This window comes from Indicator indicator, chromosome 3 (assembly GCF_027791375.1).
Source record: "Indicator indicator isolate 239-I01 chromosome 3, UM_Iind_1.1, whole genome shotgun sequence".
NCBI classification, from domain to species: Eukaryota; Metazoa; Chordata; class Aves; order Piciformes; family Indicatoridae; genus Indicator; species Indicator indicator.
The window spans coordinates 31,692,385-31,709,326 of record NC_072012.1 but is presented as its reverse complement, the minus strand read 5'-3'; the positions used below and the strand labels follow the sequence as shown (position 1 = coordinate 31,709,326).

General features: G+C 36.7%; 1 protein-coding gene across 13 annotated transcripts in view; it reads right to left on the bottom strand.

Moving 5' to 3' along the window:
- Positions 1-16,942, bottom strand: part of CADPS2 (calcium dependent secretion activator 2) — a 275,871-nt gene that overhangs the window by 45,451 nt on the left and 213,478 nt on the right. For 5 of the 13 annotated variants that reach the window (XM_054399804.1, XM_054399805.1, XM_054399800.1 and 2 more), the window contains 3 exons: positions 14,432-14,535; positions 10,914-11,070; positions 1,923-2,064 (listed from right to left, as the gene is read on the bottom strand). In XM_054399804.1, the coding sequence (XP_054255779.1) occupies positions 1,923-2,064; positions 10,914-11,070; positions 14,432-14,535 (403 nt within the window). Of the gene's footprint in view, positions 1-1,673; positions 1,794-1,922; positions 2,065-10,913; positions 11,071-12,915; positions 12,925-14,431; positions 14,536-16,942 lie in introns of all 13 variants that reach the window. The other 8 variants (XM_054399799.1, XM_054399797.1, XM_054399798.1 and 5 more) reach the window with 3 other exon arrangements.

The window sequence follows — 16,942 nt, the reverse complement described above, 5'->3', positions numbered from 1 at the left end:
ACAAAGCAGAGCACAAGCTCCTGTGCTTAGGGGCCTCAGCTGACTCTATGTAAAATGCAGTATGTCACTCTAGTCATTTAAGGTGGGAGTTGCTCATAAAAAAAGCGAGAACTAGCAGGAAACAGTGGGGTTTGCTTAGCAAGTATTGGAGCCTAGTATTTGGTTACTCCCCACTGGAAAATTTAACTCGAAAGAGGAAGCTTCGCTCTTTCTGAAAAGAATGGGATGGAAGGAAATAAAACACTCTTCCTTTCTTTCATGTAATAGTGAAAGTAAACACCTTCCAATGCTGGAAGCTGACATAGTAACCAGCAGGAAAGTAGAAACTAATTATTTTGGGAGAAGGTATAACTGGCTAGCAATGTCTCTGCTTTTATTTTTTGATCCAAATACAATACATGGCCATTCTGAGAAGTTATTTGGCTCTTCAGGGACATCGGTAGGCTGATTCTTAAAATACCATCTTAATTCCACAGTATTACAAAGGTAAAATACTATCTGCAGTCTTGAATGTTAATTTATACACATTTTATAAAATAAAACTTCAAAGCTCTATGTTTAGGGAAAAAGAGCATGGAGAGGTCCCTCCAGCAGAGTCAACACCTTGGCTGACCTCTTCTCAAATGCTGTGCAAGGCAGCTGAAAGGGGATGACCTTACCTTGCTCATCCCTACTTCTCTTGAGAAGCAGCAGAGTGACAGCCACTGTCATTTACAGCAAGTGTTTACAGCATACACCAACCTCAGTTTTCACCAAACGCTTTCAAAACCTCACTGATTAGTTTAGGATGTCAAACTGGACCAGCTGATCCTTGAGGTCCCTTCCAACCTGGTATTCTATGGTTCTGTTAACTCTTGCAGCTATGTATCTGAGTGCTTGTTAGGAGTGTTTAACTCCATCGTAAGTCTTGAGAATACTTGGCTTGAAATCATTGAATTTAAGCTTTGTGTCTTAAAAAAGTGTGTTTTTTCAAGTCTTTCACATTCATCCTTTCCTAATTAAACTTTAGCTATAGTAAGGTTCCTCTTGAGCTTTTCTACAATGTCTCTGTCCTCACACAGAAATATGACCTGTAACTATGGGAATATTCCCACAGAACAGGGGATGTCTGCTCTATTTAATATAAGAGCACTGAAGTGCTGGGGAGAAATCAAAGGAAAGAGATAATTTTTCAAACAAATAAATGGATGTTCTTCTATTCTGAGTACTTATTAACCTTTTACTATTTTCCTGTAACACGTATAGTTAATTTAGTGATAATATTTGCAATCAATGATTTTCAGAACCAATATATAATGAGTTAATCAAACCCATACAAAACTACGATGGGTTAACTCACTTTACAACACCACAATCTAAAATTAGTCATCCAAAAGATTCCCCACTGCTTATTGATTCAGAAGAGTCATTAGGCTGTTGAGGGTATTAAACACCATTCATACCATGAGAGATCTTTGCCAAGTTGCTTTTTAAGGTACCAGGTTTAAGACTGCTACATTTGAATGCACTGGAAGCGCAACTCGCTAACAGTCCATGCTTGGCTCACTCCCAAGAAACAATAATTTCCAACTAAGAGATCATAAACACCATGCAATCCAAATACAGCTGCACAGAACACTAGCAAGGCCATGCAGAGCTGACATACAGTCAGAAGGTTATTGAAGAATACACACGTGGAGTCATACATAGAAGTCATCCAGGTTGGTGTAGTAAAGCTAGGTATTTGTGGAAGATTAAGAGGCAAACTTGCAACTTTTGGAAGAGCTACATTAGGAAGACTGTTGGTGATGCTCCTGTGAAGAAATAAACAATGTAGGTATACAATAAAAAATAGACTATTTAGAGGACAACGAGGGAGAACACCTGATTAGACAGAAAACTACAGGCAGGTGCTTTTTTCAGATCTTGTAGAAAGCACTTACTTGACAGGTTGCCATGACTCTTGTTCAAGACCTCTGTGAATGGACTGGGCAATTGATGATTCCATGAGATCAATGTAGCGGATGACCATGGGAACAAAAATTTCTTGCAAGTGCTTGTGAAACTTTCCATTGCACAAAAAGGCTTTAAAAACAAACAAAACATGAATAAAATTGTTATGCCTTTCCTTGTTAATTTTACTATAGGAAAAGTATCTCTTAAAATATCTCTTTGAAGTACACAAAAGCATTTTAAGAAAAAGATTCAGCCTGTGTAGGAAATGCAGTTCATCAAAGATAAACTAAGCTCTCCATGAGGACCCTGCAGTACATTTTAGACTGTCATCATAATAGGTATTGAGCACATACTGAAGTTTTCTGTTGAACCTGAACATTTTTGCATCTTCTTAAAATAATACACTTGGCCAACATCAGCCTTAGCAATTTTGTTCAAGACAATACAAAAGACCCCAAACTGCAGTTTGAATGAAATTTAAATATTTTCACTCTCCTTATAGCTAAGAAAAAAGGTTGCAGTGAAACATTCCAACCTCACTAGAATATATTAAAAATACACAGGTACACAGCACTTCCTCAAGATCGCTTAATGGACAAATGGCAGTATGTGACTATGTGAGAGTTTGGGGCAGTAAAAACAGTTTACTCATCTACTCTGTGTCCTTGGGAGCTGGCAAAATCCTGAATCACTGCCTGTAGCTACACAGGACATTCAGTGAGCTCTTGAACAGAAAAGATGTCTTGGTGTGCCTATGCATGTCCATATATAAAGGTTTTGAACCTTGCAGCCAGTCTGTGTTCACATGAAACTCAGCCTCAGCATCAAGCCTGCCTCTTCTCTGCTCTCTCAACTGCCTTGCAAAATTTTAAAGGATGCTAATAGTACCCTTCCTATCTGGAAGTCTGCTAATTTTCTGGTGTGATTGTCTCCAAGTTTACAGCAATCTAGTTTTATAGTTATTTAAAGGAAGTCCTGAAAACTAGTTGCCTTAGGAGCTTAAGAAATCTGATGTGTAACACACCTAAAGGGATCTTCTTGCTTTTCAAAAGAAATGGAGCTGATTAGTGAGTATTATAAGCATGAAGCATATTACTCGAAAAAGTAAAGCAGCTATAAGCTGTAGAAAGTTATGTGCTCACTGATGGGGTATACTGCATGATTTGCTGAAGATGCTTAAAACCCAAAAATTAGCGTGCCACAACCACTGCTTGTCTTTGTACTCCCTGAAACGTTCTTTTTGCAAGTCCTAACTCTTAGCACACTAATATCTTGTCTTACCAAGAGAATAGATCAGTTGCATGTTTTGCATATGTTTGTGTTCACCCATTAATCCAGCACTATTACTAAGATCTGTAAGAATATTCCCATGCATACAAGGAAATCACACAGGCAAGCTGAGCCATAGACAAGTTTTCATGATTTGGGTAGCCCTCCTTTTCTCCCACTCATATTGTGGGTTTTTCCTCCCACCTATTCCTGCATCCAGGCTTCTCATTTGATTTGCAGGGTTACCACAGCCACAATTTGAGGAGACTTCCTCCTCTTCCTGAGAAAGGCTGGATCAAAACCTGGAAACCATCTCATAAAATTACAGTCCCACTTGTTCCATTACTGGTACAACTCCATATAAAAATATCTACATATAAAAATAATTTCTGCAACTTCCAGAAGCTCCTTTGTCTTCCATTCCCAGATGATGTCCACCATAAACTGACCTTGGGAGAGATGGAGACTATGGGGAAAATGTGTCATTGAGCTTCAGTTCCCCATTGCTGCTTGTATTGTAAGCGAGAGCTTTTGCTGCTGATTGTCTGGACACTAATATTTATTTTTTTCTTGAACAAGTATCTGAAAGCAAGAACTATCTTATTGAAAACATCCTTGTAGAGTAATGGGAAATTATGTATCAGCTATTTTTATCTAAGGAGGCAAAAGTAATGCGATCAGCTTTCTCTGGTTTGCTCACCTGCCTCTCTCGTCCTAAGAATGTTAAGACTTTCAGCTAATTTCAATGATGTTACACACAGGGCTGGAGACATCAGATATATGAAGTTTCATGAAAACACACAGCTAGGTAGCAGGCAGAGATTATTAGGGTTTCCACTGAGAAAAAGGCAGCAGTGTAGACTCATCTCTTATTAAACACTTGAGAATCTACCCTTGAGAGCACCTTTGAGTTCATTACAAACATACTCCATTATTTACACTGCTCCTGGAACTACCTGTTAACTAGCTAGTCCTGGCATAATTAATTGTATATCAGGCACTCAAAACAGTGTTATTTTTCTGTATTCATATATCTTAAAACTGCAGCATCTGTGACAAGCAATAATAACAGAGAAGGATTTTGGTATTAGAACAAAGGTTTCACAGTGAACAGCTCATCAGCATCACCTTTGAGAAACAAAAGGTAGTGGGTATCAAGCTACCTATTAGGCTGATTTTTCAGGGCAACGCTGAGATTAAAAACAAGAATACAACTCTGTCAATTAAGTCAATATCTCTGCTTCACAGCAAATCAGTGCAGGACTGGCATTAATCAGGAAATCACAGTTACCTGAAGGGCTGAGCTTGGAGTTTACTGTTTTTCAAGTACACCGCAGAAACGCTCTGCTCCAAGACCTACTCTGGGAATTACAGTAATAAAGCCTCATGGGCTGGAGGGCAGCTCCTGTTAGTCTGAAGTCAGAATAAAATTTAAAGAAGTCACAGATAATAGAAGCTGTTCAGCTTAGAAAAGCTGAATTATTTTTCTAATATTCTGAGACCAGTCTTTGCAGGCAAATTAAACTCTGAATATGACTGCATTTCCACAGAGATCCCTCTGGCACACACATCCAAGTGCTGGCTCGGATGAACAATCTGGTGAGCATTCTGTTTTCTCAGTGTTGAGGACATAGCAGCTCTGATTCACTCATCTGGAGATCTCTGTCAAGGATTACTGCAGGGCAAGGAAAGAATTTGGAGCGCAGGGGTAAGTGATATAGCTGAGTATCATCATCAGACTTATGGCACTCTACCCTATGATCAGAACTGATCTTGCCAAAAGGTACCACCTATGCATCAAAGCAGATGGGAAACAAGAGATCCTTGAGGTAATGCCACACTTCAAATTCCTCAACTACCACTTGTCTCCAAAGATATGTAGTTTAATTCTCCATTGTCTTGTCAATATAGACACCACACACACTCTTCAAATGAGCCATCTCATTTTCACACAAGCAACAACAAAGTGAAAGTCTGTGCTAGGGCAAGCTAACACATAGAGAATATTAATGGAAAACGGATTACATGTTATACATGCAAATGCTAGTACAAAATGGTACACAGGCTGTAACAAAACAGGAGGGCGATGCTGTCTTTGGTGGTGTTTGCCACTCTGCTGCTAGCATAGAAATAGTGGAAAAAATATATCAGAGAATTCCTCTCTGAAATATACCAATAGCCATGGTGATGGCTCAAGAGGCTAATACTCAAAATACTGCTTCTAATAAATCAGCTTAATCACACTGTCTTTGGAAGTACCTTGGCTGAGTTAAGAGCACATCCACAGACATTTCACTGAGTATGACGATTACTAGTTAACTTTATAATACTCCCAAGTTTTTGACTGATTCATGACAATATAGCAATGCAATAATGCTGAACAACAGCACAGTACATAGTGTCAGTAAGTGATACTTAGAAAGAAAATCTGGTCAGGAAAGAAGTAGAATATTCAATATGCAACCCCTAAAATAAACCAAATATATAGACACTTCATAACTAGGCATATGCCACTCAAAGATAACTTTGATGTCTGAAACAAAGAGGAATGAATACGTATCTGTCTCAGGGGACTAAAGACCTGATTAATCTGAATAACTGAACAACTACAGAAAGTAAATTGTCCTCTAGAGCAGGCCCCTTCATCAGATAATTTATAGGCTCTGTGGACAAAAAGTAACATGGGCATTACAGAAAATAAGACACAATCCTGGGACAGCCATGTCTTTCTTCCCTTCATGAATATCAAGTTCTGGAAAAAATTATATTGCTGTTACAGAGATACTGGGTATTGTTATCATTGTACAATCTGAATAGCTTTTCACAGTCAGGCATATTGTGCATGAACAATAAAAGCTCTGGAGATTATTAAAATGTATACTATAAAAGCAGGTAGAATTTTCCCCCCAAAATTTTTACATTTTGAAAATTCACAACAAATTTATCTACTATCTACTGTCCAGTTTCACAGTAAATGCAAATTTTAAAAATACCTTTTTGTTATTTCTTAGCTCTTGTTGGAAAAGGTGAAATATTTTATAGGATAGGAAGATCATACTTCTCTACCCCATTTTTTTAATAGTTCTTCAGTTAGACTTAACAGGAAAGCAATCACTGATGAACTAACTGATGAACACTTAATTGTTATGGAATAATGTCAGACAAAAATGGATAAAAAGTGACTCAAAATGGAGTCCTTCATAATAATAGAATTATAGAATGGTTTGGGGTGGAAGGGATATTAAAGATCAGCTGGTTCCAACTCCAAAATAATAGAAATGTGAAGCTTCAGTCAACGTTTCCCCTTCTTCTCCTCTTTTACTTTATGAAAAGTTATACTGTATTGGAAAATGCATTTTTCTAATCTCATTGTTAAATGAATCTTGGCTTTGAAGTATTCAGTTTGAATCTTGTACAATGTTTTGTATACTATGCAAAATAACACATTTGATGTGGTTCCATTTACCTCTGTGAATAGTAAAGACTGCATTTTCATTATCTCAGTCTTTGTAATATTGTATTTTAGTGACATAATCATAAATATAGTCTTACATGTAAGTTTTCTTTAATGATGTAAATGTTAGATTGTTTCTTTATTGTTAGGAGTTTGTCCATGTCAGGTTTATGTGAAAACTGACTCCTATATCCAAGATTTAGAGCTCATTTAAAGTGCTTGAGATAGAATAACATGCAGGTGTCAGTCCTCCAAATTTTACTGAAGATTAACCTAATATGCAATATGGTGACCTAACAGTTCTTCATTTGAAAGAAATCTGAAAAGTAATCTCTGATATAGCTGGAGAGTGAGAATAACCCAGTGGGATTTCCACCTCTTCATTTCCTAATGAGTTTTTTGATAATGAGAGGTGACTTTGCCAGTCACTGTGGGCTCTATTATGGCTAATTTACTCCACTTCACTCTCCTTGTTAATTATTAACACTAGCCTTTTTATCCTCATGAGACCACATTCCAGTTTTTCCCATTTTATTTTTTTTTCCTAAATCTATCTTTATTTAAGAAAAAGGTTTCACTTATGGTAAAGCAGGAATTATTTATTTCATTTTTGAAGACTGCAAAATTGATTACACAAGCATGGGGAGATCTTTCTAATGGCTTTAATGCACTTGTAAGGTGAAAAGGATGTTAATTAGAGAATAAGCACTGAGGTATGTTCCACTTGGGAATTGGTTCCTGGTAGAACGGTCACTTGCCACTTGCTAACATATCCACTGATTAAAAGATGACTGATTTCTGTGGTTGCTTTCCAGTAGTTCTAGGGAAAAAAAAAGGTGTATTATTTTCCAGATGGCTTTCACTTGCCAGAAACTGTCATTTACTGTATCTATTACCATTAGGGAATTACTGAAATTTGTACAAAGGTGTGACATTCCAAACAGCACGTGTTTTACAATCTTCATTTAAGGTTTTACAATTTTTCTAACAATTGCTTTGACATGAAAGTTTTCATAGAATGTCTTTCCTAAGGCTGTTTTAATCATTTGGTATTTAGTCTTTCAAGGAAAGAAAAGTCAGCAGCCTACCATCAATGTCTTTGCATATATTGTCAATTCTTGTTTGTTTCTATCACTTCTCTTAGGCTGGAATCAAAGTGCAGAGGAACACAAATGACACAATAACATCATCTTTTAAAGGTCCTGAAGAACAGGCAAGGTGCCTGAAGACTGGAGGAAAGCCAGTGCCACTCCAATATTCAAAGAAGGCAAGAAGGAAAACCCAGGAAACTACAGCCCAGTCAGCCTCACCTCCACCCCTGGAGAGATGATAGAACAGCTTCTTCTGAGCATCATCTCAAAGTATGTGGAGGAAAAGAAGGTTATCAGAAGTAGTCAATATGGATTCACCAAGGAAAAGTCATATCTAACTAATCTGATAGCCTTCTATGATGGCATGACAGGATAGATAGTTGAGGGGAGGGCAGTGGACATTGTCTACCTTGACTTCAGCAAGGCTTTCAACACCACCTCCCACAGCATCCTTATAGAAGCTTGGGAAGTGTGGGTCAGATGAATAGACAGTGGGGTGGATTGAAAACTGTCTGAAAGATAGAGTTCAGAGGATTGTGGTTAGTGGCACAGTCTAGTTGGAGGTTCGTAACAAGTGGTGTCACCCAGGGGATGGTATTGGGTACAGTCCTCTTCAATGTATTCATCAGTGACCTGGATGAAGGGATGGACTGTACCCTCAGCAAGTTTGCTGACAACACAGAACTGGGAGGGGTGGCTGACACACCAGAAGGCTGTGCTGACATCCAGTGTGACCTGGACAGGCTGGAGAGTTGGGTAGAGAGTAGCCTTATTAAGTTCAACAAGGGCAAGTGTAGGGTACTGCACCTAGGGAGGAATAACCCCATGTATCAGTAGAAGTTGGAGACTGACCTGCTGGAAAGCAGCTCTCTGGAAAAAGACCTGGGAGTCCTGGTGGATGACCATGCACCAACAACGTGCCCTTGTGGCCAGGAAGGCCAATGGTATTATGAGATGCCTCAATAGCAGTGGGGCAAGCAGGTCAAGGAAGTTTCTCCTTCCTCTCTACTCTGTCCTGGTGAGGCCTGGAGTATTGTGTCCAGTACTGATGGACAGAGGACTGCAAAAATGATCAGGGGACTAGAACATCTCTTGTGAAGAAAGGCTTCAGGCACTTGGGGCTTTTTCACCTGGAGAGCAGAAGGCTGAGGGGGGATCTACTCCATGTTTATAAATGCTTAAAGGGTGGGTTGTCAGGAGGATGGGGCCATCCTTTTTTCAGTGGTGCCCAGCAATAGGACAAGAGACAATGGGCATGAACCTCATCTAAACATGAGGTGGAACCTGTTTATGTTGTGGGTTGTGGAGCAATGGAATAGGCACCCAGAAAGGTGGTGGAGTCTCTGTCCCTGAGTCATTCAAAGCCTGCCTGGATGCCTGTGCAGCCTGCTCTAGGTGAACCTGCTCTGGTGGGGGCAGGGGAGGTTGGAAAAGATAATCTCCAGAGATCCCTTCCAAACTGTTAAAACTGATGCCACCAATTCTTGTAAGACTGCTATAAATACCTCCAGAGTTTTCAGAAACCAAGTAATTGTTTTTAGTGCACATAACATCACAGATAGAGATGTGCTTTCTAAACTGACAAGCTCAAATGCTAGGAAAGACACCTGAACATAGGCTTCAGATTTTTAATTTGTATTTTAGATGCTCAGGCACCCACTTAAAGTAATGCAGAATCCACATTGCAGGAGTCTAAGTCTTATGAGATATGCACCAAGATCAAACAATTCCTCCACCCTTCTGAGCAGCTTTCTAAATTGAGCTTGAATTACTACCAGCATAGCAATTTTAATCCTTCTGTAGTTGCAGTTTGTCCAACAAAACATCGAGACAAAACATTAATAATCTTAAAAATAAACTAAAGGAAACAATAACAGATACATTATTTTACTACAGTAACATGTGAAAAGAGAAACCATCAGGAACATGGCATTTCATGTATTGCTAGATGTCAGGGTATGAAAATGTAATTCATAAAAAAAGACCTCTAAGACTGGATGTTCATATTCTTTCACTCTGTTCTACACCACATGCAACATGGCTCTGTGACTTTCAACAATCCTGCTTTAGTTTAGTGCCTCTGTCCATTTGCTCCTTTCTCTCCATGAACTTTGTCATCCATCATGTTACAGTGAATTCTACATTTGCTGGTTTCTCCAGTTCATGATATGGTGCTGTGGCCAACAGGTACATTATTGAGATGACCTACACATTTCAATAAACTGTTGGTAGCTAAGGTTAAGAGTAATACAATGATAAATAATATAGGCTGCAATATGTTTCATCATGGAGAAAAGCTCCTGAATACTGTTTTCTGTTCTTTCAGTCAAATTCTTATAAGCTATTGAACTTCCACAGAAATGAAATTAATTTCCCAAGAAGACTTAAAATTATTTCTTGTATTTGCAACAGAAAAATAAAAGTTTGGAGTAACTTGCATAACTCAGCAAAAATAGCATTTGGATTTCCAAAATAATTTTTTAAAGGGTGGGTTCTTTTCTCATTTTTAAAAATAGAATGAGTAAACATAAAACATGGTACATTTTAATTTTTTTTAAATGATGTCTTTTAAATTGAGATGAATCTTTTTTTTTTTTTTTAAGTTACCACCTGTTGAATTTTCTTTGGTTTCATTGGTTATTTCTTTAATTCCATTAATTAATTCCTTTAACACAAAACATGCATAGGACATTAGTTAACTCTTAAAAAATCCCACTGAAATCTTTCTTCAAAGACAAACAAAAGCAAGATAACATGGCTATCTCAAATTTTGGTCTTCAACTCAAATAATGAAACACTTTGATGTGTTGTTTCTGTCTTACCCCATTCATTCTAAGCCTACAATACCTTTATAGACACAACAAGCCTGAAAGTAGTTTACATGCAGGCTTAGAAGGAAATATTAACTACAATTTTATTTAAGCAGTATATAATTATTTAAAACTAAGCAATTTGTGAGTGCTGAATGATTAAGGCATTTCCAGAATAGGGACTGAAAATGTGCAAGGACAGGGAGAAACTTCCAAGAAATAAAGTACTAAGATATATATGACAGGCACTGTTAGTTTTATTTTGAGAATTACAGTGTTTAGAAACATATTTCCAAGATGTAGGTACATTGGAAAATCTTACATACAGAGTAAGTAAAAATCTTAAGATCTTACTGTCATTTCTGAGGGCATTATTCAGCAGCTGGAAAAGTGGGAAGCTGTCCCAGGAATCTGGTGGCTGTGCCTCAAGTGCTGAATCCATATCAACAGAATACAGAGACAAAAACTTCTCTGCATGCTCAGCTAATAATTCTGGCCACCAAGCAAATGCCTGTAAACATGAAAAAATACAATTACTAAACACGAGTCATAAGGCAGAGAGATGCGTTGTATCTATGGCAAAATACAGTTGAATATCTCATTTGGGGAGAATGTAAACACCAGGTGAAAATGTGAAAATATTTTCTAAAACTTTGCATCAAAAATACAAGTAATCAAATAGGTTATGCTGGGGAAGATGATATAATCAGAATAAAAAAAACAGCACAAGAAAATAAAAATAGGAGTATAAATCCAACTCTTTTAGACCAGAGAGCAAAGAATGAGGCCTCATCCTTGAAAAAAATTACTGTATATGCTTCTTTTGATTTAATTCCATTCTAAAGCTATAAATTACTAGACTAATTTATCTTTCAAATAAATTGTGGTGAATACATTTCACACTCATTTCATAATCAAAAGGGATGGGTTTAATGTGAAAGATTACTTCTTGAAGTCTTGTGCTTTTTAATTCCTATTTTTGCCTTAAAGATCCCCAGAGGAAGGCACCCATTTTTCCTTCTGTGAATGCTAGAAATAACAACATGTTGGAATATACAGTTTTTATTTGGTAAAAATAGAGATTCTAGCTTAAAAGAAGATATCTGTGAAAAACGGTGTGTCAGCAAGCAAGGTCAGCTCCACATATAACTCTCAGACCTTTTGTCTGTCACTTAAATCTAGCCTTTGAAAGGTCAGTATCAAAGCTGAGTACTGCATCAGAGGTAGCTGTATGATCCTGGAGTTAAAGATGAAGTGAGCTTATGAAATCGGATGAATAACACATACTCCTCAGATCATTTTGTTCAGAGTTCTTGAAAATATCTGGCAGTGACAAATATCTACACAGATTAGATATGAAAATGTCATTGCTTTCAAATTTATGCCCCTAATTTTGAGTGTCTTGTTTTGAGTATTTTTGAATTATGAGTGTGGGATGTATGTAGCTTAACCTATACAAGTGCTGAGTTTCCAAAAGTTCAAATAAAGTCATAGAAATCCTCACTTGCATTTCTGAAACGCAGATCCTAGGTAATGTAAAATTGTGTACTCAGGCCTGAAAGGCATAAACTCCTGAAAAGTGGTGTAGAACTATGTTTCTGCATGCTGGACTTTCTTATGACTGCCTGTAATTCTTTCTGATATGGGAGAAATGGAGAAAAGAAGAATTGGCAAGAAGCTTTACAGAAATCCTGAGCTCCTTCTGCTATTACTGAAAAGTATTCATGTGACAGGATTGGAGGATGCTGATTGATACCATAGTGAAAAATATAGATAAGGCTTAAAAAATTTTGCCAGGAACTTGAAATGGAATCATTTTACTCAAATTGGAAGAAGTGTCTTATGAGAAAAATCCTTTCTAAATGAGAGCATATTAAAGGAACAAACTCCTTGCCCTACAGAATAACTAAGAATTAATACAGAAAATCTGACATGTAGGCATTGTCAGATATCCCTTTGAGACAACCAAAACTCATTTCAGAAAATATTTCCAAAACCAAAACAAAGTAAACCCAAAAACCAGCAGGCTAGAACATTTTCTTTCCTTCCTTTTCCCCTTTGCAAATGACACTTCGAACCTAAACAGAAATTCTTCTGAGAGAATTGTTCAGTCGTTACAGATAATATGAAAACAGGCTAAAGACAGTCAGCAATTGGTGAGACCAATTTTGTTCTAAAAGAACAAAAACATCCACCATATTAATGGGTAGACTGAAGTTCTTAGATTCTAGAAAGACACACAAATGTGGCAATACAACATGAGAAATCATCAGAACAACATGTTCTACATATTCAATGCACAGTTCCATGCAATAAATGGTGAAAAATAATGCTTAGTCCATCAGGAATCACATACCTCTCTTCCCTTTGGGAATCCCAGAAATTTGGAAGTGTTATGAATTAAAAAAACAAACACAAAAACCTAGTATTAAAAACTGTGATATGCTGTTTTAGAGGTTATTGATCCTTTTCATCAACTGTACCATCAAAGCACTGTACGTTTACTTAACATTATTATGTGAAGTCACCATAGTTAATTCTGCATAGTCTATACATTTCAGGAAATTGAACATTTATTATATGAATAAAGGGGAAAATAATATTAAAATTATTTTAATTCTTTTCAAGCAATCTTAAGATTAAAGTTAAAATTTTTGCTGAATTTATTTTCTTGAAGGCACATGCAATATATTTTCCCTTTTGAAAAATACCACATCTCTGCTATAAATAAGCAGTATAGAAAGTAATCTTTGACCATAGATGTTCAATCATACATGTATCATTTTATCATTTGATTTGCTTCTATGTTCTACTCCACAGAAATCTAATATTCATACAGCACTGCAGGTCCTCAAAAGACAAAGACAGCAATACATACATTTTATTAAGTAATCATTACAGAGTAACACAGTGGCAACAGTAGTGTAGAACAGGACCTCCAGGGAATTAATTTCAAATCATCGAAACAGCTGTTTCTTCAGTATAAGATAAAACATTTGTAACAAGTTCACACATGACAGATGTAAGCCAAAACCTAGATTCCATAGTGTGATATAAAACCAGATGTTTTGAATGATCATACTTATTACTATATTACTAAATTATGTTTATCCCTTCGCATATTTTCCCCAAAAATATTTTGAGTTTTTGGAGAACATTTTAAAAACAGTATTCTGAACCTTGCAAAACTGTATTTATTAATTAAATGCTAATAATACATACAATTGTATGTTCCTGGTCAAGTTTATTTTTGCAATTTCTTGATATAAATGGCACTGTAATTCTAAATATTCTAAATATTATGGCTTCTGTATCATGAAGCAGCAGAGTTGTGAGTGAGAAACACGAGATTGTTATACTTTACTTCCTCTGCCTTAGAATGCCATTTAAAAAAGTGCAAGTTTAGAAGCAGTACATTCCCAATCATGAGAAGGTAAATACTAATATGATTATTGTACTCATCATTATTTTTATGTTAAAAGCTAGATCTACACAGCATGATGAAAACTAGCATTCAGGTATATTTTCTTTCTATTTTCAATGAAAGGTGAAAAGTTGGAAGGAACAACTGTATAAGGCTACGAATGTTTTCCATACCATTTAACCACCTCCAGAACAAAGATGCTTTCTCTATGTTATGCTCTTTAATTTTCCTTTCTAAACCTGCAGTCCATTCAAGCGAATTCAAGTAGCGTTTTATTTCACTTAACTTTTCATAAGCTTCAAGTCTCTTAGTCCGCTGTAAATGTGAACTGCCTTAAACATATGTCAGAAAGCAAAGCGAAAATGTTTCTTGACAGAATTGCTTCGCATCAGAGAACAAAAAATCTAGGAAAAACAGTTCTCTACAGCAAATGCAGTTATGGCCTCACCTCTGAATGATGTTCTTCATTTTGCTGCAATACTTCGATACAGAGTTCTCCAAGGTGAAGAACCTCTTCCAGTTTTCTAGCAGGTGTTGCTTGGTTCATGGTCTCTATATGCATATAAAATACAAACCAAAAATTACTTTAGTTACAAATAAGATGCAACAGTAAGACAGAACAGCGTCAGAAAGGTATGGGAATAGGGCAAAGTTACAATTTTCTGAAGTATAGGCAATTTCACATAAGGGCAATCATGTAATCCAAGTAAATGCACCTGAATGTCCAGATCACTAGAAAGGAAAAATATTTGATTCACAAAAGAATCACTCGTCATTACAAACATTAGCTGATTTAATATGCAAGAAATAACAGATGCATCAATGTATTAGATGCTCAAATTCTGCAACAAGTAAGTTCTATTTTTCTTCAAGGTCAGTTATACAAAGACAGCAGACAGTAGAGTCTTTTTTTTGTTATTGTCACCACCATTACAATGCTGTTCTCACTAGATGACTCGTTACCATCATCAGCGAGATTCATGCATTTTGCAGCAGTCAAAAATTCCAAATGTTTCTTCTCAATAAGGCACTACATGTTAGGTGTATTTAAAAACAAGAAAACTACAAACCACAATAATTATTCAAATAACTAATTTTCTACCTGCTGTTGAGAAATAAAAGTGAATCTGCATTCTTTTCAGTACTTTACTGAAAAATAGCATTATAAAATGGTTACAACAAAATTGGCACAAGCCTACCAAAACCACAACGACACAGGCAGATTTCAAAAAAGAAAGGAAACAAAGGTAAAACAAATATAACTCAAATTATTTCAGGGCAATTAAACTCAGTTTAGTTTTAAAACAAACAAAAAATATTCACAAGAGATAAGGGAAGAGAATAGTTCACATTTTTCACAATCATAGTTTAATCAGTGAAAGAAATCTGTCCAACTACATAATTTGTATCATTAGGAATAACCAGTAGTAGCTATAATGAAAATGATATTCTACTACACAATCACATATAAAGTATGATTCACAAGCCTGGTCACATTAACTAGGTTTGCAGAGGATTTACAAGGCTAGTAACACAAGGTGAATGAAGGGCTCAGAAGTCCTCGTCTCTCATTTTCTGTGCATGTCTACGGATCACATGAACAGCAAACTACATGAACACACATCTTCATGAGCAGGAAATCCTGCTAAAATTTCCTTCCCCTCTTATGCATTCATCATGACACAGAACACTGGCAGACTAATTTAAAAAATTAAATAAACTCCATTATTTCAGTAAGAATATCAAACTGCATGCACTAACTATTTTTAATGCTTAATATTTCTGGCAAGTAAAAATGACTCTTCAGATATCTCAAAAAGCAGATCAGCTTGGCCAGTTGTTCCGCAGTAACACAGTGATAAATACTACCTTGGTGACATATTTTTAAATGAAATTTTTGAAGAAACATTGGATTACAACCTCCAGCAAACATATTTAAAGGTGACTAAAACCCCACTTTTTTTTTTTTTTTCATGCAGAACCCAAAGCAGGCAAATTTGAGCTACTGAAGTAATTAAAAAAATACTTCAAATCTTACTAAAATAGACCACATAAGCACACATGTTGAATCACAGTCTGCCTCAAGAAAGTGTTATTGTATAAACATGGATCAAGCAAAAACCTCATATTATTTGGTTGATAAAGACCACTATTGGATTCAGACTTAAGGGAAGTTGTAGTAAGGTGGGGGTTGGGCTCTTCTCCCCAGCAACTTGTGACAACAGAGCATGGCCTGAAGCTGCACCAGGGGAGGTTGGATGTTAGGAAGCACTTCCCCATGGTAATTAGACCCTGGAATGGACTGCCTGGGGAAGTGGTGGAGTCACTGTCCCTGGAGGTGTTTAAGGGAAAATTGGATGTGGCACTTAGTGACATGGTCTAGTCAATGTGGTGGTGTTAGGTAACAGGCTGGACTCAGAGGTCTATTCCAGCTGTTCTGGAATTCTGTCATATTGAAAGTGATGCTGCATTTTTCACTGGAGTAGTCCACTTATTCCAGATCAGTCTAAAAATGGCTATTGAATAGACATTAATATCAGTAGGGAGAGCAGGGGAAAGATCACAGATTTACTATCTAACCATGAGATTGTCCAGAACCACTGCTGTGATGAAATCATAATGAAGAGAAACATGGTCTCAGGGAAGTATAAATTCCATTGAGCAAGTAAATGCAGTTGTGATCATCTGTTTTTGATCATAAATTTTATTGAAAGGATAAGAATTCTGAATTTCAACCATAAATGTTATTAAACAAAGAGTCTGGGTTTGGGGTTTTCTGTGTGTGTGTGTGTTTGTTTGAAAGGCATAATAAGCCTAATAAAATGAAGGTTGAAAGAGGATCAGATGTGATCCAGCACAGGCAGTGTGGGAATACGGTGTTGCCACAGTGGGAATATGTGGGAAGGAGAAGACCTACTCGTGATCAGGGATGGTGTTAACATAAAAATTCATCAGTCCT